This window comes from Leuciscus leuciscus, assembly GCF_965113295.1.
Source record: "Leuciscus leuciscus genome assembly, chromosome: 5".
Classification (NCBI taxonomy): domain Eukaryota; kingdom Metazoa; phylum Chordata; class Actinopteri; order Cypriniformes; family Leuciscidae; genus Leuciscus; species Leuciscus leuciscus.
This window is the reverse complement of record NC_138729.1, coordinates 13,493,424-13,521,374: the sequence shown is the minus strand read 5'-3', so window position 1 is coordinate 13,521,374 and position 27,951 is coordinate 13,493,424. Positions and strand designations below refer to the sequence as shown.

The following is a 27,951-nucleotide window of genomic DNA, read 5'->3' as shown; positions in this document are numbered from 1 at the left end:
AGCCCAAATCCTTGGTTCAACAGAAAGAAATTGAAGGACATACGTCCCTCATAAGAGAACATGATATGGGCAAAACAGACACTTTGCAACCAAATTAAACTTTACACATTTGAGATTTTATTTCATTAATTTTATTCTTATATTTTACAGTGACAAGAGATGGTCAGTTATCACAAACTTTGTCCATTCACATATTTATGCATTTTAATGTTTGTATGGTAATAGCTTAGAAAAAATAAAAAGAACAGACACCAACCTTCCCCAGACTCCCATATCTCAGAAAAGAACAAGAATCAAAGTGAGGATATTCAGTGCACAGTGTTCAACCCCAACCAGATAAATTATTCGGAATACGAACACAGACAAACGTCACATGTATGCATCTATTATACATGCTTATTTGTGTGTGCGCGTCAGTTTGGTTGAGTTGCCCTTGACGTAAGAGGAAGACACGCTTGGAACTTGTGTGCACATATTTTTGTATCAAGATGAGAAATTTCTAAAATGTAAAAAAAAAAAAAATCATAAGTTAAACTCATTTTGACAAAGATTTTAAGACAAACAAGAAGACTAATCATTGAATGACTGGGACCCAAATGAAAATGTTAGACATCCAACTTAGTACACATTGACAACATGAATCAGAGTCAACTTTCCATGTGGGTTTCAAGTTTTTCCCAGGACATCCCTCTAAACTGAGTGCTTGTTATGGTAAGTAAAACTAAACATGACATGAGTGGGAAGAGTAAATAGGATTGTAATGCATTTCAAAAACAGGTAGACAGGAAAAGTGACACTGCCTCCCAAAGAAGGCCTATTCCCCGACACCGCCCCCCAAAAATTCCCATAAAGCAAAGCAAAAACAAACAAAAAAAACACATTCAACCACTTCAACCATGTCCTTCAGTCAAAAATGGCATTGCACACACAATACTGGTGGTGTGATTTTGCACAGCTATCAACTGTATACTTGTAGAAGTTATGGCAGGTGAGTGACTGTGCTTGGTTATGTGCACAAGAAGTCCAACCGGGAGAAGAGGAGGAGGAAGGGTAGTACAGTGAGGAGGTCCGTATTCCATCCCATCATCAGTTGTACAGCAGTTTTGTCCCTCGGCGGCTAATACTTCATGACAGAAGGGTGGATGGAACAAGCGAGCGCATGACTGTCAATACTCAAATGCAGTCCATAGAGAAAGAGTTATGACGGCATGGTGTTTTTCTTCATCAAACGCATCCATAGCAGCAGGTGGAGCTTTTAAGACCTCCCTCTCAACAACAAAAAAAACTCCATTCCCATAATCCCCATAGGCAAGTTGTGGAGATGTGAAAGTTCTGGGAAATAAGTTTTTCCCCCAATAGGCCCATCCAACTCACCAAAACTGTCCCCAAGCCTACCAGTGAGTTTTTGCATTTCAACTCCAGTCTCGCCCCACACCCCGTTTCCCTTGTTTTTCAAACAGGGGTTGAGGGGGATCATCGCTCGGGTTCAGACTCCAGCGCCAGAACCCGTTTACGCTCACGGCACTGCTTCTTATGGGCCGGCCAATCCCTCTGTTGACACTGTGAGCCACAGTAGCGTGCCACCTGGCATCTGCCACAGATGTTGAACTCCCTCAGCTGGAAAAGTACACAAATAAAGACAAGATATTGTCACAACTAAAATAAATGATTCAATCAAATAAACAAAAAAGTTAATGTGTTGAAATGACAATTATTTGAAAATCACATGGGTCCATTTAGCTTTTTAAGCGTGTAATTTGTCACTACGATGGGATTGTTCATGGTTGAAGTTCAACAACTGACTGGTCAAATTAAGTTGACTAGTATCTCTAAAAAAATAATTTACATTTGTTTTAGCCTTTAGCTCAATTGCTCCCCCTGCTGGATCACGTAATCACTGTATTTTTTGATTCAGAACCACAGTGAGTTTGCATTTGTGTACGTTTTTGTTGACCCCTGATGCTTGGTAATGATGACGCAGATGGTGGCAAATTCATAGCCAACCCACACTTTTATATTTCGGTTGAGCCTTTGGTTTTGTTTTCAATAACGGCACTTGCGTCTATCTGCTGCGAATGTACTATAAATGTTTTAAAGTACGTGGGAGTCCATATTTGAGCAGAAATTAGATATAGAGATATACAGTACATTCTCTCTGCTTGCAATGCATCAGTGACACTTGTCAGCAAAGTGAGTGAGAACACAAAAACTTATCAAATCATTCAAAATAGTGGTTCACTTCCATGATTTAGTACAATTGTGTTCATATCAGCAACGAACTGTAGCGGAGTTCACATGAACCATACCACCCTTTTAAGATGGATCCCGGGTACAGTTCACAGGTGCAAACCAGGTGCAAACCAGAGTTCAGAAAACAGCTTTCACATTATCCAAACGAACCAAACTCTGATGTCAATCAAATCCCAGTGCTAGTGCAAAAGCACCTTTAATATTTTGCACAGCAGTGGTTTAAACAAATTGAATTACGAGACATGACTTGACCTCTCATAGGGTTTTAGTGCACTAAAATGGTATTGTGGGAAGCAGGGCGTGGTTGAGAGCTGTGGGAACAAAGCGAGTGCTAATGAGCGTCACATGCATGCCACACAAGTCTTGAGTCATCAGATACACAGCTTTGTGTAAAAAATTCACCACCTTTGAAAAATGTATCAAATGATCTAATAAGAGCAATTAATATTATCAGTGCTATGAGAACGTATAATCTCAAAATATCCATTTTTGTGAGAAATTATCATTTTGGCCAATAAAAAGATATATCCATGACATCTCCAAAAATATATATCCATGCAAGCATATTTACCTGCCGTCTCGCTCATTATGCTTTTTTTGCGCTTGAAACATTTAAAAAACGTAATCAAGATATACTGCTGTTTTCCGTTTCATTCTTTTGCGCTCCATCCAGCTGTTTTTAAATACATCCCATGTGAACATAATGAAATGCACCTGTGTTGTAAGACTGATGTTCTTGTTTTTCAGACAACCCGCTATGCACGTCTTTACTTCTGACCAGTATTTTTTTTTTGTTCATCCAAATTACACCCAATAAATGCCCATATAATGACTTTCGTGTCTACATCATACTGACCCTCCTCTCAATGAGCGAACACGGTGGGTAGTGACACTCGTAGTAGGTACAGGAGCACTCCTCCTCTTCCACCAGCTCTCCGTTGGCATTGTAGTAGCGTGTGCGACTCAACTCCAAATACTGCTCTTCCACTGGGTCTGCGGGAACCTGCTGGATGGCCAGCCAGTACAGCGACTGCTCTCTAGAGAGGATATTTTATATACAATTTGAGCAGAGTAGATAACAGCAGATATTTATTGGTTTCTTTCACATGTGGGATATAAATTACCGTTGTTTGCTCGACAGTTCTTCTGGTTTCGGACTCCATCCCACCGGAACGAGGCGCAAGTTGTCTAGACGGTTGTCAACTGTGACTGAGTTTATGTGAACTACTTGGAAACTTGGAGCGATTCCACCTCTGTGCTTTTCCCTGTGAACAAGTACACCAAAACATGACTACTTAAAACAAGATGATGTCTACTTATTTACAGCCTCTTCGTGGTTTACATTACATTTGCAAACTACATATTTTCAAAATCAACTAGTCGATGAGTTGCCTGAAAGTAGGGCTGAGCAATAAAGCCGAAAAATTATTAGGATAAAATTTTACATCAGTCGATATTGATAATTATCACAATAAATGTCCAATCTTTATCTATTTCAAGCTTAAAGGCAGATTTGTGCTCCTGACTGAAAGTTGTAGAAACCAAACAGTTAAGCGTGGTTTTATCATCATCAGACTAGTCTTTATCGTCAGAACCTGACAAACACTTGACAAACAGGTGAACATTTCAAATTAATAGTACATGTTTTTTTCTCTTAGAAATGCACATTTGACAATAGCTTGAGTTGATAGTAGCAGTAGCTTTAGCTGAGATGCAGATGTAAATAACAAAAACAGTAACATCAGTAAAAATAGTAAAAACCTCATTTTTAAAAGGGTAACATTTTATAGGGTCTTCCATAGTATTTGGATCACGTTAACCACAGGTAAAACCATGCATTGCAACTCACTACCATGGTAAAAAAAAGTAACTACAGTGCGTACATAATTATGCAAGTTGATATTCTGATCATATTTTTTTTCCCAAGCACATTTTACCAATTCCAAACCACATCAATCTTAACTACTATTCATTTTGTATTTAATCATTTATAAGTGATGACGTAATGCGTGGCGCGTCGCAGACCAGCACAAGACGAACAATTGTGGTTAAAAAGTATATACATTTAATTTTTTTTTTTGAAAATGACAGATCGTTTCGCCAGATAAGACCCCATTTCCTCAGCTGGGATCGTGCAGAGCCCTTTGAAGCACTTCAAAGCCCTTTGAAACGGCATTGATTTGAACTTCAACATTCTGGTTGCCGTTGAAGCCAATTGTGTGGAAAAAAATCCTGAAATGTTTTCCTCAAAAAACTTTATTTATTTTCCACTGAAGAAAGAAAGACATGAACATCTTGGATGGCATTGGGGTGAGTAAATTATCAGGAAATTTTCATTTTGAGGTGAACTAATCCTTTAAAGAAGGCTTGGAAGTGAAAAACACCTAATATTCAGGTGTGCATAATTAAGCAGTTTTCCTTTTACAGTTCAAATGGGCCAAAAAAGATTTACCTTGCACTGAAAAGTCAAAAATGATTAAATACTCATGAGAAGGATGCATTACTAATGCAATACTAGAAATTGCTAAATTAACGTGTGACCAATCGTCAGCAAAACGGTCATTGGTTGAGCAGGGTCATACAAAAACAGGCCAAGAATAACTCCCCAAAAAATTTAATTAATGTGAAGAATTAGGTGTGAAACCATCAGGAACCCTTCAGTCTCCAGTGCCACCATTTTCCAGAACTGCAACCTACCTGGAGTCTCCAGAAATAAAAGATCTCAGAGACTTTAAGGTAACGAATCCTGAAATATGACCCACACTTAAGAATCACAAGTTGAAGTGTTGTGAAACGCGTGAAGACAATTTTTTTTATAGGCTTTATAGACATATAGGTTGGGAGTGATTCTTTAAGGACAGCACAGCATCGTCTCGTACCTCTGTTTGAAGAAATTATCTTCTAGAATCTCTTATTAGGTTTTGGGAGTTGATTTTAAGTCCATCTCCTAACCCTGAAAGGTATGTGTCTTGCTCATTGTTAGTAGCAGCTCACAGCACGACTCTCTCGCCACAGCTGCTTCAGTCTGACTTGAACTGGTGGTGGTCCCTCAAGAGTCACTCTCAACCTATGTATCTATAATGTCTTCAGACAGATAGGTTGTCTATAAACAGTCTTCATGTATTTCACAACTCTTCAGCTTGTGATTCTTATTAAGTGTGGGTCTTATTTCAGGATTCTTTACCTTAGTAAAGTCTCAGATCCTGACACCTTGAACTTCTGGAGACTCCAGGTATGCTACAGTTCTGGAAAATGATAGCACTGGAGACTAAAGGGTTCCTGATGATTTCACATTTAAATCTTCACATTAACAGTTAACATGACTTTTCTTAAAAATATGATCAGAATATCAACTTGCACAATAATTATGCACCCACTGTATACTGTGTCTATGCAGTGTTTCCCCAAGAAATTTTTCCAGCAGCGGTGCTGTTACGTTGTTACCAAGCCGCGCGCGGGGGGTCAGGGGGCATGCACCTCCGGCAGAATTTTTTTTTTAAATAACCCCTTAAACTATGACTTCTGGCAAGTTTTGTGCACAGAAATTAACATTTTGAGACAATGCAAATATGCATTGTATGATATGACATACCATCAACAAATTCAAGGCATGATTATTGCAACACGTACCTTGAACTGGTCACAAACAGAAACCTTAATTTAATCATTTTAGACAGGATTATTCATGTTTTTCTTTTGTGTAAATTTTCAGCAATAAGATAGAAATTGATCGCGGAAAAATGAAACGGCACAACCCAGAAGAAGATTATTTACAATTTATTGAAAATGTTATCTTAATGGCAGAGGCCACACCCAATCTGTTAGCACTTAATTGTTCTGGGCTTTTCATAGAAGATCTCTAAGGCTCTTTAGTAATTGAATGCTGTGTGGGTGACAAAGCCAAGACAAGGTTAAGAAAATCCACGGTTCTCGGTACCAATTTCGCAGTTCGTACTGCTTTCTCCTTTCCACAAGCGCTTGCTCTCCCGTGGCGTCTGTTGTTGCTATGCAACCATGAACAGAAGCACGCCTGGAAAAACGAGCGTGCCGCGTAGCTTCTATTATGAGATACATTTGAAATAACGAATTTGCACGCACGAAAAAACGCGCTGTGTGAACGGCCCCTTATGGCAACGTGACATTAGCCTAATCTAAAATATTTCCATATGTGGCTCTTTCCTCCTTTCTTGTCAACAAGTGGATTCAAGAGCCATCGCATTAGCAGCACCACCGGTCGTCATGTCTCAGTGTTTCTAGGTGTGTAAGTGAATGTTGTGATATTACTGATCATGTGAAGATTTTGCATCGGCGCTGAAAATCCGCTGAATACATTGTAGGGGAAACACTATGGTATTTTTTATGAAAAACAGTAGCCTAAAGACAATTAGAATAATACAAATGCACAAATACGGTCTCATTTATGTAGGGGGTGTTGTTACACTAATAAAATGAAAAGCAAACTACATGAATAACATTAAGTTACTGCTGTTTGTGAATAAATAACGCAGTAATTTGTCAAATTTAAGAGTGTGATTTGATTTAAGGGTCACAAGCTATAGGCAACTAGCCTGGCTGCACCCTCCTACGCACTTCCGCTCAATTTCATTTTCCTTCAGTACTACGTCTGGGACTGCTGTATATTCTTAGGTTTCCAGAAACCTATTTTTTGTAGGACCAATCAGCAAACAGAGGGAGTGGCTGAGAACGATGACGTTGATGTAGTGCGTCAGTTTGCGTTGGAGTTCAGTAATGGCAGCGGAGAAAGACGTGAGAAAAGCTATTCGGTCCGTTGTTACAAAACTGCCGAATATATAGAAGTTAAAGCCGGAGCAAGAACAATGTTTGCTAAGTTTTGTTGGTGGCCATGATGTTGTGACCCTCCTCCCCACGGGGTTCGGGAAAAGTTAGATTTTCCAGCTCACACCACTAATGAGTTAACTAAGGCGAACGATAGGGATGCAAAGCCGATAGTTGTTGTCGTCTCCCCTCTTGTTGCACTAATGGAGGACCAAGTGAAGGAGGCAGAAAAGTTAGGAGTTCGTGCTGGGCAGCTCGGCGTGCACGATGACCGTGACATCTTGGACGGTGATCACTGTACAGCATTTGCGGCAGATCCGAAACGACCGCAGCGGCATTGATATGTAAACTAGATGTCGCCTTAAAGACATTCGTTCCAATGAACTGCCGTAGACAAGGCGACTTCTAGTGTATATATCTATGCACCAGTCTGCGTACATGTCACACACCAGGATGCGCGCGCGCCCTCAGAGAGGTAAAAACGATATAAATAGGCTACTGTTCGTTTTCTCACACAAACCGCTCGTTTCGTGTCTTAGGCCATCAATGTGTACTAACGATGGGGAATGGGCTTTATGCACAGCTGCACTACTTCCTGAACTTCAGGCAGGTCCTCTGTTTCCTGTCTGACATTATTGGACAAACTGATTAATCCAGGTGGTCAGGCACACCTGGATTAATCAGTTTGTCCAATTATGTCAGACAGGAAACAAAGGACCTGCCTGAAGTTCAGGAAGTAGTGCAGCTGTGCATAAAGCCCATTGTTTAATTTTGACGATGGGGAATTGTTTTCATTTGGACTCTGTGCATGCTCTTTGAGACAGTGACCACAGACCTGCATTAAATGACTGAGTGTCAAATATACATTTAGAATTTACAATTGTTCCTTGAACTCTTAAATTCGATGAACAAAACCTGCAGCTCTCGTTGACAGACATCTTATTCTAAACATAATCCTCTGATCATTCGGACTTGTTGTTTCCGGCCGGTTTCGGCGCATGACATACGTCACGACCACACGTTAGCGATTGGCTATGGCAGATCCTGAGTGACTCTGGGTAGATCCAATAGTTTTGAACTTTAACAGCGAACCCGCCTACAAGGAAGTAAACGTTTCTCAATGGAGAGAGGCCAGACTCTGTACAAATGAAATGTACGAGAGTCTGGTAGAACCAGGCTAATAGGCAACATGACATAAAAAAATAAAAAATTAAAAACAATTGACAACTGAAAATTATTTTTACATATCCAGTATATAAATGTATAATATAATATTTTCAAACTAAAGAAAATAACTTGAATCCAAGGAGCTCTAAAATAATTTTTGAATTTTTATCTGAGGCTAAAAGCGGCGACTTCAACTAAAGTCACGCCAACCGTACTTCATGTGTTGATGACTCATATTAATGTTTTTTTTAGTTCTAACAAGTAACCTTTTGGTAAGGAGACCTCAACACTCTGAAACCGGAAGGAAAAAATACAGTTTTTGTTAGGGATGCACCGATATGGAAATTTTGCCCGATACGATAACTCTTAATATTTGAAAGCCGATAACCGAGTTATTGGCCGATAATTAAATTTCAATTTACTTTGAGAGCCAGATTACAAAAACAAAAGGCTCACCTCTAAAAGCCATGTCCCAACAACAACTTCATAAATCAAACATATACAATACAGTAGCCTAGTTTGAACCAGTGTAAGATTTATTATCTTTTAAAATTAATTTTACACTCCAATGGCCGACTTCCTTTATAGAAAAAAATTGGTAACACTTTACAATCTTTCATTTGGTAGAATTAGTTAACATGACCTAACACTGAATGAAAAATACTTCTACATGATTTATTAATTATAAGACATTTTTAAGATCCAAAGATGTATCTGTTAGCATTAGTTAATGCACTGTGAACTAACATTAACAAATATTTTATTAACCAACATGAACTAACAGAGCAATAACCTTTGTTAATGTTAGTTAATGCATTAACAAATGAGACCTTATTGTAAAGTTTTACCAAAAAATCTATTGCCTGACAAAAAATAAATAAATTAAAAACCTAAATAATGCAAACAAGTCATTGGACAACATTACTTAGGCAACATATAAAGAAATGCATGTGCCACAGATAAATAAAATATGAAAATACAAAAAATAAACCCTTTTTTTAATATTACAGTAATAGTAAACATCTTTGTTTCAAAAAACATCATTGCTGTTTGAGCTGTGCGCGCTGAACCTGAATGAACACCCGTAAACTGAAGCGCTTTGCTAGAAGGTTAATTAACTCAATGGAATGCATCCTATATAAGAAAAATCTGATTTATACAAAAATGTAATATTACAACTTATGCTTTCACAAAATCACGCACATACAGTGGGGAGAACAAGTATTTGATACACTGCCGATTTTGCAGGTTTTCCTACTTACAAAGCATGTAGAGGTCTGTAATTTTTATCATAGGTACACTTCAACTGTGAGAGACGGAATCTAAAACAAAAATCCAGAAAATCACATTGTATGATTTTTAAATAATTATTTTGCATTTTATTGCATGACATAAGTATTTGATCACCTACCAACCAGTAAGTATTCCGGCTTTCACAGACCTGTTAGTTTTTCTTTAAGAAGCCTGTTCTCCACTCATTACCTGTATAAAAGACACCTGTCCACACACTCAAACAAACAGATTCCAACCTCTCCACAATGGTCAAGACCAGAGAGCTGTGTACGGACATCAGAGATAAAATTGTAGACCTGCACAAGGCTGGGATGGGCTACAGGACAATAGGCAAGCAGCTTGGTGAGAAGGCAACAACTGTTGGCGCAATTATTAGAAAATAGAAGAAGTTCAAGATGATGGTCAATCTCCCTCGGTCTGGGGCACCATGCAAGATCTCACCTCGTGGGGCATCAATGATCATGGGGAAGGTGAGGGATCAGCCCAGAACTACACGGAACTCTTACCTGGTCAATGACCGGAAGAGAGCTGGGACCACAGTCTCAAAGACAACCATTAGAAACACACTACGCCTTCATGGATTAAAATCCTGCAGCGCACGCAAGGTCCCCCTGCTCAAGCCAGCGCATGCCCAGGCCCGTCTGAAGTTTGCCAATGACCATCTGGATGATCCAGAGGAGGAATGGGAGAAGGTCATGTGGTCTGATGAGACAAAAATAGAGCTTTTTGGTCTAAACTCCACTCGCCGTGTTTGGAGGAAGAAGAAGGATGAGTACAACCCCAAGAACGCCATCCCAACCGTGAAGCATGGAGGTGGAAACATAATTCTTTGGGGATGCTTTTCTGCAAAGGGGACTGGACGACTGCACCGTATTGAGGGGAGGATGGATGGGCCCATGTATCGCGAGATCTTGGCCAACAACCTCCTTCCCTCAGTAAGAGCATTGAAGATGGATCGTGACTGGGTCTTCCAGCATGACAATGACCCGAAACACACAGCCAGGGCAACTAAGGAGTAGCTCCGTAAGAAGCATCTCAAGGTCCTGGAGTGGCCTAGCCAGTCTCCAGACCTGAACCCAATAGAAAATCTTTGGAGGGAGCTGAAAGTCCGTATTGCCCACCGACAGCCCCGAAACCTGAAGGATCTGGAGAAGGTCTGTATGGAGGAGTGGGCCAAAATCCCTGCTGCAGTGTGTGCAAACCTGATCAAGAACTACAGGAAACGTATGATCTCTGTAATTGCAAACAAAGGTTTCTGTACCAGATATTAAGTTCTGCTTTTCTGATGTATCAAATACTTATGTCATGCAATAAAATGCAAATTAATTACTTAAAAATCATACAATGTGATTTTCTGGATTTTTGTTTTAGATTCCGTCACTCACAGTTGAAGAGTACCTATCAGGGCTCGAATTTCAGCGCGGGATTGCGGGTATTGCGCATCATTTTAATAATTCCCGCAGGTCTTCCATTTATAATGCGGGAAATTCCCGCAAACATTGATTCACTTTAGCATGTAGGTTGTATTAGTAAATTAATCCACACAGATTATAAAATCAAATCAGTCATTTTAAAACTGTCTGCGAGACGCAATTTCACAAACAGCGTGAGTGATTCAGCGGTGCTGCGTCTTTCATCTCTCGTCTCTCAAAATGGGTTGCACAAGGCAATCGTTAAGCGCGCTGCAGGTGGCGATAATACACTCTCGTGTTTTGGGAGTCGAGATAGATGGAATTGTCACTTGCATAATCGGACCAGCATTGCATCATGAGTAACTAAAGTTTACCATTTGCACGTCTTTTTAAGTCTTACCAGTTTAAACATTCACGCGATTTTAAACTATTTGGTACTTGCGTGCTGTCTGAGAGATGTTTTTTTTTTCTCTGCACACATACATCAGTAAAGCCGCCTCACAAACAGCTTGCAAGTAACAAAAGTTATTTTTCGTGGATTATATCGCATTAACAGTCAAAAACATGCAAAAATTATGTCAATTTCGGCCTTGGTGAGTATCCTCGGTTATGTCTTAAATAAGCATAAATCGCACGTGACCGTATAATGAAAAAAGGATCCGTGCACTAGCTCTTAAAGGGACAGCAGCCATATGTGTCTGTCATTAATTTGGTTGTCAAAACAACAAAACATGGCTTTCATTTTAAGGAATCAGGATTAATAGCCTATGTATTTAATTTAGTCAGGACTAAAATACTACCCAGTGTAATTTTACATTTGATTACTTTATTCAGTCTATGTAGTATTTCTGAATACTTAGACCGAAGCAAAAACTTTTCTCTTTATTTCTCTTTATTGGTATCTTTATTCTATTGTATTTATTTGTGCTATTTTTTTCAATTTAATTCAAAGATTGATATCAACCTTCCTTGAGTTGTGTAAATTCTTAAGAACAAAATTACCCCATTGTAAAAATGCAATGAGTGAGCATACATTTAGGCGAGATAAAGTAATTAAAAAAATTATAATAATGTCTAAACTCCCCCCTCAAATAAAAAAATTCCCCCCCCATAAGAATCACCTAAGGGGGGATTTCCCCCCCCCCATTTTCCAAAATGAAATTCAGGCCCTGCCTATGATAAAAATTACAGACTTCTACATGCTTTGTAAGTGGGAAAACCTGCAAAATCGGCAGTGTATCATATACTTGTTCTCCCCACTGTATGAACTTGAACTAATTACATATTCAGAAGAATGTAGGCCTATAACTCCTGTTGTGGATGCACTATTCCCGTAACAACACGCCGAAACACATCAACTTAACCCAAACAATTCACAACGTTTTATTACAATACTGTATACAATTATATGTATATGATAGTCCTCCTAATCATAGTTTTTAATGTTTTGCATTTCTGTTTGAGCGTGCAGTGCACGCTGAAGAAAGATGATCACCAGTACAATGAAGCATTGCGGGTTATTTACCTCAACGAAAAGCATCCTATATGAGATTAATCAGATATTACATAAACATACTATTACGATTTATATGTGCACAAAATTACGCGAATGCACATATGAAATTGACGTGCTTGTCAAAATGTGCTATGGTTGCCTTCTTCCCACAACAACACACTGAAACATGGCAACTACCCCGATAATTCACAAGGTTTTATTACAATAGGGTTCTCATTATAATATTATGACAGGCCCAGTAGTTATTAATGTTGTGCACAAGACCGGTACAATGAAGCGATTTACTGTATCATATACCAAACGCATCCTTTATTAGAGGTCGACCGATTCGTCGGTTTTGCCGATATATCGGTACCAATAGTTGATTGGTGGAACTATCAGTTATCGGCAAAAATCTATACCGATAGTTTTTACGGGTTGCGTCAGTTGCTGGAGTGGGTGAGAAGAGTGCTGTCATTACACAGTATCAGAGCACTGAGAAGAGACTGCTGGCATTATACAGAGAGAGAGCGGCCTCTAGAGGCCAATTAAAAACGATCACTGACTGAGTTGTTTATTTTAACTGCGCGCTGACACTTATGATGCGCATTTAAAACACTGACAGCGAAACGGTATGAATACAGAACACTAAAGTACATATTGCCATATCATTATAAAGGAATTCATTTGTTGACTAGATGCTGCATTAGCAGAGAAAGAACAGCAGTATGTTTGTCGTCGAGGCTGAGAGGACTAACATTAGTAGTGGCTACGTCAAGCGGTTAAAACAATGTGACAAAAACACACGCAATCCCTTCCCAAATGTCTAATGTCAGAATTGTTACCATCTATTTGCATTAGTTTATATCCAGCTGGTCACTTTTATGCATTCATTAGCCGGTGAATTTGCATATTTAAAGCTAGTGACGTGATTGCTTTCTCAAGATTGATATATCCATGTAGACGACAGAAATCAGAAATGCATTTGATTTCAGTAATTTTATCACTACAATACATAGTTATTTTAATTAGATAATCATCAAGTGTTCTAAAATAAAAGCAAATAAAGTTAGAGACTAAACATATAATATAGGCCTACATTTATGTAATTTTAATGCTCTGGCCTTTGCAGATATTTAAAGATGGCCATCTTTAAAGGTGCTCTAAGCGATGTTGGGTGACGTCACTTATTGTTGACGTTCAAAGTATTGTCAAACAAAACGGAGGCTAGCTCGACCCTCCCTCCTCCCCATCCCATCCCATCCCATCCCATCCCATCCGGGCCTAATTTTATCGGCCTAATTTTCTTATCGGATCAATAACGATAACATTAAAAATGACCATTTATCGGCCGATACCGATATATAGAGCATCCCTAGTTTTTGCTCAAGACTAATTGAAATGAAAAATAATTTGTTTATAATCCTTGCAGTGTTGTTTCAAATCAAAGGGGGAAAAAAGATATGTATATCGGTATCAGCCAAAATGAGTTGAAAAATATCTGCATATAAGATATTGGCAAAAATCCAATATCATATCGAAAATCAGTATCTGCTCTGATGCTGTAATTTTTGCCCTATTGGGTATAGGTCAGACAGGGCCGATCCAAATCCAATACTGTGCGTACTCGTTGTTACTGTTAAGCTCTGCAAGAAAATATTACAAAGCAGCAACATTATAAAGCAGCATAAACATTTCCAGGCATTATAGCCCAAGTCTTCCAAAGGCATTCGATAGCTTAATGTGAGCCGCTAAATTAAAGTGGACGGAAACTCTTCCCTCCACTGAGGCTGTCAGTCATTCTCCATTCAGCATTCAGACTACGTGTCGCATTTGGTTACGACAGCCGGCACAGTTAAACTCTCCAAGATGATTCATTATTCTCATTATTATAGTTGACCTGTAGATAAAAGTCTGTGTGGATTAGGGGTGGTTAATCTGTCTGATTTCCCGATTCGATTCGATTACGATCATTGAAGTCCCGATTCGATTACAGTCGATTTTCGATTATTAACGATTCTCGATTAGCGATTATTGATTTTCCATTTCACAACAGTAAACGAAAATACACTACAAAGTGATTGCAGTATTAAAAAAAGTCAGCTGCTGAATTACTTAACTCTTTTATTGAGTAACAACAACTCAAAGCACTTTCTGTGTCGTGTAGTTATAACTTCAGAATTATTTGTATGTAGCTTATGTTCTGTAGAACACAGAAATGAATACATCACATTGTGTTGTGACTCATCAAGTTGAACTAAACAATAACAAATAAATGAAATAGGGATGTCAACGATTAATCGACGATCGATTAATTGTCGATAATACATTTAATCGATACAACTTATCGATCATCGATTAAGCAGGTCTTGATGCGCGTTCGCGCTGCTCAACCGCGAAACATGTAAAGCGAGCGCGCTGGAGTTATGTTTGGGACCATTTTACACCTTCATCATGACTGTAAGTTTGCGTGTGCATTCGCAGCCTTTTGTTTTGTGCAAATGTAAGTTGTAATACTGTTTATTTTCTGTAGGCCTATCTATATCTGATTTATCTCATATTGGATGCATTTGGTTAAGAATTAACTCTGTAGTAAAGCGTCAGCTTCAGCGCGCGCAGCTCAAACGGCAGTGCACGACTAATAATGACTATTGGGACTGTAATATTACATAACATTATAAAGAGAACAATATTGTAATAAAACGTTGTAAATTATTTGGGTTTAGTTGCCGTGTCGCGTTGCTCCAGGAAGAGCGCGTCCACAACATGAGTAGTTCTGAATGAATGGCACGTAACTTAGTTCAAGTTCACTTGAGCATGAATTTGCGTAATTTTGTGCAGATATAATTTGTAATATTATGTTTATTTTGAATATATCTGATTAATCTCATATAGGACGCGTTTCTTTTAGATAAATAACGTGCTAGCAAAGTGCTCCAGTTTAACGGTAGCAGATTCATTCAGTCGCGTGCAGTTGTTCCAGGAAGAGCGCGTCCACAACAGTCACACATTCTAAGCGCATATGAGGCGGCGTTGGTGACACGTTGTATTAGTAGTTATATTTGATTATTAAATTATTAATTTAATTATCAATCACATCGAAACATTTTACAATCCTACTAGCCCTTTATTTATATTTAAAACCATTCTAATTGATTTGGTGAGGAACATAGCGTTTTGAGCAGCATTTGCAGACCCTGTCATGCTGTCATAGCCACTGCAGTAGACGCATATCGCAGTATTAAGGCTAACGATTAATCGATTAATTGATCGTTAATTTAAACGACGATCGATCATGTGAATTTGTGAAAATTGACATCCCTAAAATGAAAGGCTTATTTCCTTTAGGAAGTAGATCAGAACCAACATACTGTAGAAATTGGACAATTTTCTTCTAGAAAGACTAGGTGTTCAGGTGGAAGAAGACTGCAGGTTGCAGTCGAAACATGTCAAGGTAAGTTTTTTTCTCCACCTGAACACCTTGTCTTTCTAGAAGAAAATTGTCCAATTTAATCATTAAGAAGACAAAATGAAATTTTTTGAACAACTTTTACTGTAGCTTCAATTAGTAACATACAAAGCCACTCTTATACACAACTAAATAATATAGAGTTATGACTTGAAATGTTTGCTGTATACTACAATCAAAAACAGCTTATACAAAAAAAGTGAATGAACATCTGCAGAGAGCACAGTCAAAATGTAACTTTTTGTGACTGAAATTTGCACATATTGCAGTATAACGTACGTATAACAGATCGGTTTACACAGTGTACTGATGTGAAAACTAAACAATACAGAAAGCAGCTCTCATACAAAAATACTAAATAGGTAACAATGAAATTGGCAATTTTACATACGTTAGCTTTTAACGAAGAAGGTGCCGTTCGAATTTGGCGCTCAGCCATCATGAGTCTGTTATGTATGTGCGCGACTCTGTAATGTGCGCGTCTCTGTTATGTGCACGCCACAGACTGTCCGCGCACTGCACGTCCGCTTATAGTTCCGCCTTTTGCGTTCCGTCAATATTACGTTATTAGAAAAAATATATATATTTTTTTTTTTAGAAAATCGATTTTTTTACATTTGTGAATCGATTCAGAATCGTCCACGTCCGCATCGCGATGCATCGAAGAATCGATTTTTTCCCCCACCCCTAGTGTGGATTTGCATAAAATTCATAATCTTGCTGTTTATTGTTTATCGTTTCTAAATGATGTGATATTCACTACCAGGAGTCTGTTAGATAACACTGGAGTAGAGAGGACTATGAATTGGCATCACGTCACGTGCACAGTAACTGGAATTTAAAACCAAGAAAAAAAGACTCAAACTGCTGGATAGATACAGTAATACACTTAGTTGTGCACACAATATCTCTTTTCTTTGTGCCCTGAATTTTTTAATACGGAGTGCTGCACGCTGTTACTCCATGTTGCTTTAAAGCACATCATTCTGATAGATATTATGATAGCTTTGCGCACTTGTAAGCTAATATCTTGTTGTCCCATTAAAAAGCTGCACAATACATTTGAAATAAAACGTCTTTAAGTTTTATAGTATTTATTTTCATCAAATTATTTTTGTGCACAGTGATTTGTAATTAACATTTGACCAGATTTAGCAACTTATTTTTTTCCCCATTAAATGGTTTTTTCCTAAATCATGGTTTCTAGAATTACTTTTGCTGCAGAATTATCCACTCGCTTAATTTATATTATATTTTTTGTTTAAGATGATATATTATTGTTAAGTTGTTGTTTTTCTCTAATGAAGTAGTATTTAGTGTATTGTGTTTAACAAAAGATTGATCATCAGTTCCACACACACATTATTCTACAATAATCAAGAAAAACAAAAACAAAGAAAATAATAGAATACTGGTATCGGAATTGGACAATATTCATGAATTTGGGTATCTGAATCGGCTCGGTTATGAAAAAATGGCATCGGTGCATCCCTAAATTTTATTAGATTCAGGGGCCTGCAATCGATAGATCCCTATTACAATATTATTTCCTATTTACACAATTAGTCACATTTTTATTAAACAAAAAAATACTTAATCCAACTCTCAAAATCCTGCAACACAATCCACAACAAAATGAACACTAAATTAAAGCTGCAAGCAGCCTCAAAGGGGCCAAGCCCTCCAATGGTTCCCTGGGTTCAAAAAGTAGCTAAAAATACTTTGCTTTCAAAACTTTATAAGAAACTTTAATAACCAAAGTATTCTTACTATAGCAGTGCGGAGCCGCAAGAACAAAAACAGCACAAATTGAATATACATGTAAATGTACATCAAGCACAATAGCATTTAAGCACCAACAGCAGTGCAGAGCCAGAAGGAATTTTAATGACAACTTTATACACAATTTTAAAGTTGTCCCACACAGGATTCGAACCCACGACCGGAATGGTTCGGGACTCTTGACATGTGGTTTAGCAACTTGCGCCACTCAGAGGACGTGAGTTACACAGCTGCTGAGGAGAGGCTTCAGTGTATGAATGAGCACACAAAATCATGTTAACGAGATTAGCATGCTAAGCTAGCTTAATGCTAATGTAGCTTATGGTTATCCTGATAGCTGAAGAGCCACATTAGAAAGAATGGCATCTGGTTAGCATGCTAACCAATTATTATGCTAAGCTAACTAGCATAAGGCAACAAACACAGGCTAGGTCAACTTTGGAGACGAATATCTCGGGAACGGTAGTGAATATCAAAAATCTGTTCAGTCATTTCTGTGTGGCTTGGTCCAAAGATCATCTGAGCAAACTTTGGGCAAAATTGAGCAAGATTTGAAGGAGTAGCGAAAAAACAGTTTTTCATTTGCTCCAATATGGCGGACAGTCACATTGTTGCAAAATGACAAATGAGATATCGTCGGAATTGTGATAAGCCAAGGAACATAATGACAAAAAGCAATCAAAATTTGAACAATGTTTTCAAAAGTTATAAGCATTTTAGCAAAATGCCTTATACCTCTGGAACAATAGGTGGCGCTGTGTTCAAACTTCTCAGGTACCTTCAGGACATGGTGTCGATCATCCCTACCAATTTTTGTGCCGATATGTCAAATAGTTTAAAATATATTGCAATTTATGACAAAAATCAAAATGGCGGACAAGTGGTTCATCCAATCCTGGCAAAATCAGTATCCACGGATTCGGCATGACCCAAGGAATCCATAGATACCACATTTATGATTTTCTGACAAACTGTTCAAAAGTTATTGGCCAAAATAGCCATTTTCCATATCTCATGACCCGTAGGTGGCGCGGTTTCCAACTTTGGCAAGGACCCTCAGAGCATACTTCCGATGAAGTGTACCAATTTTCGTTTCGATTGATCAAACTTTGGCCGAGATACAGCCTCTAAACCAATTTTGAGTCGACTTCGTTAAGTTTGCGACAACATAACTTTTGAACAAAGATGAATAAAAAAAATCTGTTCAGTCATTTCTGTGCGGCTCAGTCCAAAGATCATTTGATAAAATTTTGGACAAAATTGGACAAATTTTGAAGGAGGAATAGCGAAAAAACTGAATACTGTACTTTTCAAAATGGCCACTAATGTAATGGGCGGAGTCTTAATGTAAGGTATTGGTTGTGATCACTTTGATGAGAGGAATCAGATGTACTAAGTTTCATGTCTCTAGATCAAACGGTTCAAAAGTTATAAACATTTAAATTTTTAAATTTTGAACTGGTGGTGGCGCTATAGAGTTGGTCCTAGAGGCTAAAAAATTGGTCCAATTACTATTCATTAGCATCACTAGAAGTGTACCAAATTTCATCATTTTCCTACTTACGGTTCATAGGGCTGCCATAGACTCCCATTGCGGAAGAATAATAATAATAAGAAAACTAACAGATACAATAGGTGCCTTGCCCCTTCGGGGCTTGGCCCCTAATAAAACACTGGGGGGAAAATTAAGTCTTAATTAAGCGACTTTTCATTGTTTTATTTAGTGTTGATTTTGTTGTGGATTGTGTTACAGGATTTTGAGAGTTCAATTAAGTATTTTTATAAAAATTTTTAGGGCTGTAACGATTCCTCGATTAAAGTCGAGTACTCGATTAAAAAAAATCCTCGATTGCAATTTACCCGTGTCGAGTAACCGGCAAAATACCGGAAGTGGCGCATTCCACAGACGAGAGTCCATGAACCGCATTACACAGTTTTCTAAGGCTACGCGATATATTTAACTGTTTACAATCATGATATTGTGAAATCACAAAGGCTAAGATTAAGTTAAATAAATATATGCGCTGTTTTTTTTCTCCCACAGAGAAGCATGACGGTTGAATTATTTACATGCGTGCAGATTGTGTTAAAAATAGGCCTACCTCAGCTCCGTTCACAGTAAACGCTGCTCCACACGTATACTCAGTCTCTGCATGTGCTGTTTGTTTAAGTTTCCAATAATGTGCATTTGGGAACGCAAAACCCCGGACGCGTGTTTCATAGTAACTTACTGTCATCATTTATATGCGTGGAGCGTCTCGGGTTTCTCAAACTCCATCTTTGCATGCTGTGAGTTTGTGTGGCTTATAACGTTCATCTGCACGCAGTCTGCGCCGTTTCACAAGATTCGTAATGCAGCTCATTTATAAATCTTCGCCAACACAGGAGAATACATAAGTATGTTTCTGAATATATTCAGAAATATATTCGCAATCGCATATATTCTCATGTGCGAATTGTTGTTCATCGCGATTTCAAAATAGAAGTTTAACCCTTGCACTGCTTGCATGTTTTGACGTGCACATGTTCTTTTCAAGAAATTACGGCAGCTGTTGCATTTCTATCGTACAGAAGTGACCAAATATGAAAGATTAAGTTGACATTTGAATTAAATGTTATGTTTATTAGTTATCATATATTTTACATGGTGTATTTTAACAGCGTTGTTCAATAAAACCCATATGATTACTTTGATACTTTATTTGAACCAATAATTATTGCTTGTTATTGTTATTTGGGTAACACTACAATAAGGCTCATTAGTTAACATTAATGTATTAATCAACATGAACTAACAATGAACAATAGCTACATCTGTAACTAACATTTGTTCATACAAATAAAGCTGTTCATTGTTTGTTCATGTTAGTTCATTACATTAATGTTAACAAATACAACCATTAATTTTAATTATGTATTAGCAAATGTTGAAATTAACATGAACTAAGATTAATAAATGCTGTAGAAATAAATATTGTTCATTCTGAGTAACTAACAAACCATATTGTAAAGTGTTACCTATTTGTCTTTAAGTAATTTTAAAGGCTGTTGTTCACTTGGATCTATTTTTATTACCACAATTTTTTATCCGATTACTCGATTAATCGATGGAATAATCCGTAGAATACTCGATTACTAAAATAATCGATAGCTACAGCCCTAAATTTTTTTGTTACATGAGTTCTATCATAGTTCATTATAAGCTTGTGCAATGCGCTAAGCAATGACAACAGTCAAGAAAGTTTGTCTTCTTGTGCTTTGAAAATGTGCAAATATAGTATTGCCTTTTAAAGTTTTTTCCTAGTATCCCAATTGAACGATTCTTTTTTTTTTACTGTATATTCAACAAAATGAAGAGAATGCCACTAGTGCCAGAGAATGTGCAGAGTGTCAAGATAAAGGTAAAATAAACAGATATTTGTACACATTGCATTGATACATTATATTGTGTCATTTTATCGATGTATTGATCCATATTGATGTACCGCTACACCCCTAATGAGAAGGTGACTTCACTAACAAACTGAACGTTCATTACAACTTTCACTAGTGGCTAAATTGTGACAGTCACATCAGGAAACAGTAAACAGCGAAAAAGTAGTAGGAATTGCAATGGACTCTAGCAGTACACTCACCAGAGTAACTCATGCAGTGGTCGACCAGCCCATCTACCCTTACCGATGTCAAAGGCATAAGCAAAGATTTTTGCCCCATTCCCATCTGCATCAACTTCCATGCGTGCCTGAAAATAAAAACATTCAGGCATTCAATTTAATAATAGTATAATAAATAATAGTATTTATATAATGTGACAATAACATGTTTTCAAAAACTTGAATAGGTCATAAAAAAAGAAAAAAATTCATAGGCATGTGTGGAAAAAGTGTGCTCAAGTGACAATCATTGGAGACAAGCATTAATAGCCCATGAGGATGATTAACGATCCAAATGCATCGTTATTATGAGGATTTTACAGCAAAGTCTATCTTGAATAAAAAAAATAAAAAAACAGTATGAAAACTTATGGTTGCAGTTTAACACACAATTGCTTTATTTGTGGTATGAATAAAGCAAACGTGTGTTAAACTGCAACCATAAAAGTTTTCATACTGTTGTTTTATTTTATTTTGGGTTTTATTCAAGATGGACTTTGCTGTAAAATCCTCATAATAACATGCGTTTCATTTGGATCATTAATTATCCTCATGGGCTATTAATGTATAACAGTATAGAGCCTTTATAACAGTAAGAGCCTTCATAGAAATTGTATAATATATAATCTTGAAAAAGAAAATTGTCTCTTAGTTTTAAGGTAACTTGAAAAAGTGTTTTACTGGAGTCTATAAAAATGATACATTTAACGATCTATAAGCATTTCAAAGATGTCTATGTAGACTAATTACATAAAACTATACTGTCAGTACACCATAGTTATTCAAAAGAACTAGATCTATGCATTTATTTCCATTCAAAAGGAATGGAAACCGGTAGAAAAAGATTATGCTTAAATGATTCCTTATAACATTAATATCACAGCCTTCATCTTTTAGCTGAAATGGCTGATAGTTTAGAATTTGCTATTAGCTTCCCAACCATCATAAATTCATGAAATTAAGCATTGTTGCTCAGAATGACTTGTTCTCCATATGTACAAAGTTGAGAAGTTTGGACTGCATACAAGATATAGGTGCATACAAGATATAGGCATAATAGTCATAACGGGAAACACCCATCAAATATGTCAAATCATATTTGCTCAAATGTTTAATAGATCAAAATTCTTTCGATAACTTTTTGCTAGCATGGTCTATGTGCATGGTCTACGTGCAAAGTTTGGTGAAGTCTGATGAAGACTTATTTGTGTCGGTACACCATTCAGATTTGATGTCATTAGCTGCTAAAATTTGATTGGCTGCTGGCAGCCATGTTTTGTTTTTGTTTTGTTTTTTTAAGTAAGTCATGTCAGAAGATTAGGGCATCAACCAAAGAAAATGCATACCAATTTTAAACATCACGGTTATACAGAGTTATAAATATTTTTTTAGTTGTAGCGCCCAGAAGTTTACCAAACTTGGTGTGCATCATCAGAATGTCCTGTTGTCTATGTGTGTTGTCTATGTGTGTCAAGTTATGTTAAGCAAGTTGCGTTCAGCAGATATATGTCAACTTGTAAAAGTGTTTGACCAATGAATTAACTTAAACCTTTGCAATGCTTCAATAAATCTAAATTGACAGCGTGATAATTTAAAATAGCTTTTTGCCAGCACAGTCTCTAGCTGTTTTGTGCCTATTTTGGTAAAGAGAGGACCAACGGCCAAGGAGTTTGAAAAAGTAGGACTTAAATAAAACTCTAAATGGCGGAAAATTACAGTTATTTGTAGGTCTTGACTCAAGGATTCAGGGGGAAAATAATTTTGTTTCCCCTTAGGAGTTGGGATCCAAAATGCAAACTGCCTTGTAACGCCACCTAGTGTCAGACAAATGAGTGTCTGTGTGCCTGAGTAGCTGTGCACTATCGGGTCCATTCTGCTGAGTTTGGGGTCTCTGCGATTATGGTCTGATGCTCATACATTTTTAGGGCAGAAAATTAAAGATAAAGAAGAACATTAGTACAAACACAATAGGGTTCTAGCAACTTCTGTGCTTGGACCCCTAAAGAAAAAAAACAAAACAGGTTCTCACCTCAAAGGCATAGTTTTCCACTAATGGTATGTCTTGCTCGTCAATCAAAGTGTACTTTGTCTGAAAAGAATAAAATGTTGTTACAATGCAGAGAAAGTCCATTAAAAACAATTCAAAACATATTACTTGTCGTGTCTCCTCACTGAAACCCAAGTTTCCTTAAAACTGCTATAAGCATGGTTCCCACACTTTTCGACCAATGAATTGTCTACAACCTTTTATATTTGCAATTATTGGATATGGGTTTTGAAAAGTTTGTTTTGATCCAGAACTCAGTTTTTTTAAGTCAACATTTATGTGATTAAAGTCGAGTCAATGTCAACTAGTCGCTGATGACATTAATGAACAAATAAGCCTGAACCTCGAGCTAAGACTCAAACGCAGGTTGCCTTGTGCACAGCTATGGCATTTGACACAGCGCTGCCCACAAGGCTATTGCTCCTACATAACAGCTTATTTCAGTTCTTTTGTCTTTGGGTCGTTATATTTCTCACAGATTTCTGCTCGTTCGGATACAAATAAAATAGCACAGTAAAGATTACATGTATATGAATGCATTAGTGAGAGAGACTGCATGTGAATAAATTCTATCTGGCAGCATCTCCATACTAATATTGTAGTGGGTTTTAGTTACTAAGAAATATATGCTAGAACTTTTTAGTTTCTAAGCTATTTTATAGATAAATCACAGAACAATATTGACAATAAATTTCTGCGCTACTGTATGTTTCTGTGCACGTGATCTGCATGCGATGTGTGAGCTACTGTCGTATGCATGTGCGTTACATTGCAGCTGCATTCACCCCATCGATTTTGAGCATCCAAATCTGGTATAATCAAACATATCTTGTGTAACGCTCTCAGAGTATGCATTTATTTGTCATTTTAACTGTTGAAAACAGAGCGTAAAAGTGGACTTCAAAGTTTTCTTATCCTGTGGCACCCTCTATAGGCCATGATCAGCGACTAGTCGACATCAAGCTTAAAGTGCCCCTATTATGCCATTTTAAAGGTTCCTAATTTTGTTTTGGAGGTCTCCTACAACAGGTTTACATGCATCAAAGGTCAAAAAACATTTATATTATTTTCTCATAATATACATTGTACATCACCACATTTTTCAATTATTCTCAAACGACTCGGATGAATCAGTCTCTCTAAATCCCTCCTTTCCAAGAGCCTGCTCTGCTCTGATTGGCCAGATGGCCCAGTCTGTTGTGATTGGTCTACCGCTTACAGCGCTTACCGGAAGCGAAACGGCCATTACCATAACAGTCCACAGCGATTGTATTGTACACACTGTAAACAGTAACGATGACATCGATTTTACCATATCTATGAGTGCGAGTCCGATAATGAAACATTGGAAGAACTAGTTATTCAACACAAATCTCCATTGCAAGGACGACTTGAGCTGGACATTTCTCAGTGATATGCTACTCATTTTGAGGTACATTATGAGATGTTGTAACTGTAATTCCTCACCATCAACAATAACAAGTGTATGTCAATCAACAAACCGACATGTATATTTCTAATTTATTGCGGTGCACATACAAGAACTGCACTACTGGTATCAATAACGGTGCATACCTTAGCCAAGCAAGCACTAATGTGAATGACTGATGTAACATTAAAGTTAGAGATGCATCAGAGGATATAACCCTAATATATCCGCTGATAGACGCCGCTTTCAAACACTCCCGTGTGCATCTAAGCGTTTGAAGACAACATGTTTTTGAAGCGTTGATCATTGTAGCCAATCACAGACATATATGTTGAGTGCATCAACACAATGGCCAATCAGAGACATATGTTGAGCACGTCTACAAAATGGCCAATCACAGACATATATATTGAGCGCGTCAACACAATGGCCAATCACAGATATCTACGTTGAGCACGTGAACACATTGGCCAATCAAGAGGTGCTTAAGAATCCGTTCAACAGCGTTCAAAATGCTAGAGGGAAATGCTGGTATGTATCGTCACATTTTAAAATGTCAGTATTTTAAAAGTCGGTACTTTTTGACAACTCTAACCAGGACCAATCAAGTGCTGGGTATGTGATATGTAACAGCTAAGAAGCGCTGTATGTAGATATATGACAAACAAAATAAAGCCAATGTCCAGCCTTTGCTTGGGATAAACGCATTTAATTTGAATTGTGTGTACAAGTCGGAACTGAAATTTTAAAAATGTGACTCTTTTGAGCGGAATCGTAAACACCTCTGATTGGCCATTGTGTTCACACGCTCATCGGATATGTCTGTAATTGGCTACAATGATCAACGCACATGAGTGTTTGAGAGCACACAGAAGTGTTTGATAGTGTTTTGAAAACGGGAGCATTTGAAAGCACAAGCAGGCCGCTGATAGACCCCTGCTTACAAACGCTCCCATGTGTATCTGTGCAAGCGCTCAGTGAAGAGGTGATTGGATACAAATTGATGTATTTACAACATCTTTTTGAAGTGCTGAACATTGTAGCCAATCACAGACATATTTGACAGCACGTGAGCACAATGGGCAATCAGAGGTGTTTACGGTTCCGCTCAACAACGCTCAAAGCGGCACATTTTTAACATTTCAGTACCGACTTGTGACGATCGGGTGCGGATGACTAAATCAGAGAAAATCATCGTAAGTTTGGGTGGGTGGCGGGTGAATTATTTATTTTTAACAGCGGATTCAGATGACGGATTTGAGCTGATAAGCGCATCTCTAATGTGTATGAAGTGGGTTTTCATGGGAAAATAAAAATCAGAACTAAAAAACAAGCAATGAATGAAACAAACAACATAGGCTAATAAATGCTCTGCTAGAATCACTGTTTGGACATTTATTGGTAATGATATCTTGTGCATTCTTTTTTACATCTACTATTGCATTTGATGTTGATAGGATGTTGAGATTTTAGAGCAAATTATTTAAACACAGTTTATATATTTGACATATGACATATTGAACTTTTATATGTAGTGTGTCTTAAGAGCCATTTAATGTTGTTTTAGATACATTTTTCAGAGGGGTTTGACCTGTAATGTCTGTATAATGTAGTGATGCAGTTAGACAGACTAGCATATTGATATGTACAAATCATCCAAGCGCCCAATTCCGATCCATTTCAAATACATTTCATTAATATTGTTCAATATTATTAAATTGTAAAGAAAATAAAGATCCATCTTTGATTATCAAAAGAATTTTAGGTGCAGTTCAATCATTTTCATCGGTCAGTCGTGGAAGTCTATTCTGATTTGTTGATAACTTCTGACAATGTTTAATCCAGGAGCTTTCTAGTGCAAGAGAAATGAGAAATTTGCGAGTGCACAGGAGTCAGGACAGAGTTTGAGTGCAATATCTGAGCGAGTCTCGAAAAAGTTCATAATGGTGTGAACAAGCGTTAAGTTTTTGGCCGAAATTCGCAAGCAAGCAGATTCGCGTTCGCGCATTTCATGGATGTGCTCTCGCGTTTACAATAATGCGCTCTCGACATTTGTCATGAAAATAACGCCATATATTCCGTCATATACAACCTAAATGGGTATCATTTACTGTATAGTCTGCGTCTTATGTGCGCACTTTTCCATGCAACTTCTCACATGGTCCTGTTGTTTAACCCCATAGAGATTTGTTTACCGGCTGCCCTCTAGTGTCATGGCATCAGCGGCCTGTCATCCCAGAGGCAGCTTGGATTTGTTCGGGATGATGACGCAAAGAAAACAGATCAAAACAGTTAAGTTTAAGAAGCCTGCAGCATTTTTAGCAGCGTTAAGTGATAAATTACAAGGTGGCTGAGCAGTGACTGTATAAATGTTTGACAGATAAACCTGGTAAAGACAGTGCTAAGGTTCATCACAGCAGACATGCCGGTTGTCATGCTGCGTGTGAACGGTTCCTGGTTGAGGCATTTTCTGAGCTGGCTGAGCCATATTGGATGCCAGTGTCATTACTGACGTGGACCAAGCATCGGAAACCGCAACGGTCTTGTGCTTAAAACATTATTCAAGTAACGTTATAACAGAAAAAAAATAACTTTTACATTCCCTAGTTAGCAAGCGAACTCTCGGCCGAGCCATCTAGTTGCGCTACACATCAACAGTAGGCGGTTCAAAAGGGACTAAACCTACTCGGCTGATGAGCTGACCAGTTTATAATAAAACCCGCCCGTTTCGACGACAACTACATTCATATATTACACATATCCCCCTCTGCCAAAGGTCGACAACATAAAAAATTGACAAATCTGCCACTTAATTGTTAAACAGAAGCATTTAGCTCACGGATCTTGGCTCCCCTCCCCTTTGCGTCGCACATGGCAGCCCTAGGTTTCAGCTCACCTTCCCGGCCACACGGCCAAGTCGAACAATCCCGAGCTTGAAATCCGACATTAGAGGGGATGTCAGGACTGGGTTGAAATGTGAGAGCAGGTATGTCGGTATTAGGCTGGAAATCGGTCCGGGCAAACCAACCCCGAGTACAATTTTTAGTGTAATAGGGTCAGTCGTTGCCCGCGTCTTCCCCACCCGCTTCCAAACCTCCGTGATGCGCCGTCCGCTGAGAGGCGTTGGAAAAACCAGCCAGCTTCGGGGGGGGGGAGG

The 27,951-nt window shown here is 38.0% G+C and overlaps 1 protein-coding gene across 1 annotated transcript; it reads right to left on the bottom strand.

Moving 5' to 3' along the window:
• Positions 1–94: 94 nt before the first annotated feature.
• zmynd19 (zinc finger, MYND-type containing 19) lies at positions 95–27,926 on the bottom strand. The gene is made up of 6 exons (XM_082171522.1): positions 27,691–27,926; positions 23,348–23,407; positions 21,301–21,407; positions 3,375–3,515; positions 3,107–3,287; positions 95–1,617 (listed from the first exon to the last, which is right to left on the bottom strand). The coding sequence occupies exons 1-6, from the start codon at positions 27,739–27,741 to the stop codon at positions 1,474–1,476; spliced, it is 684 nt and encodes a 227-aa protein (XP_082027648.1). The 5' UTR covers positions 27,742–27,926; the 3' UTR covers positions 95–1,473.
• Between the last annotated feature and the right edge of the window lie 25 nt (positions 27,927–27,951).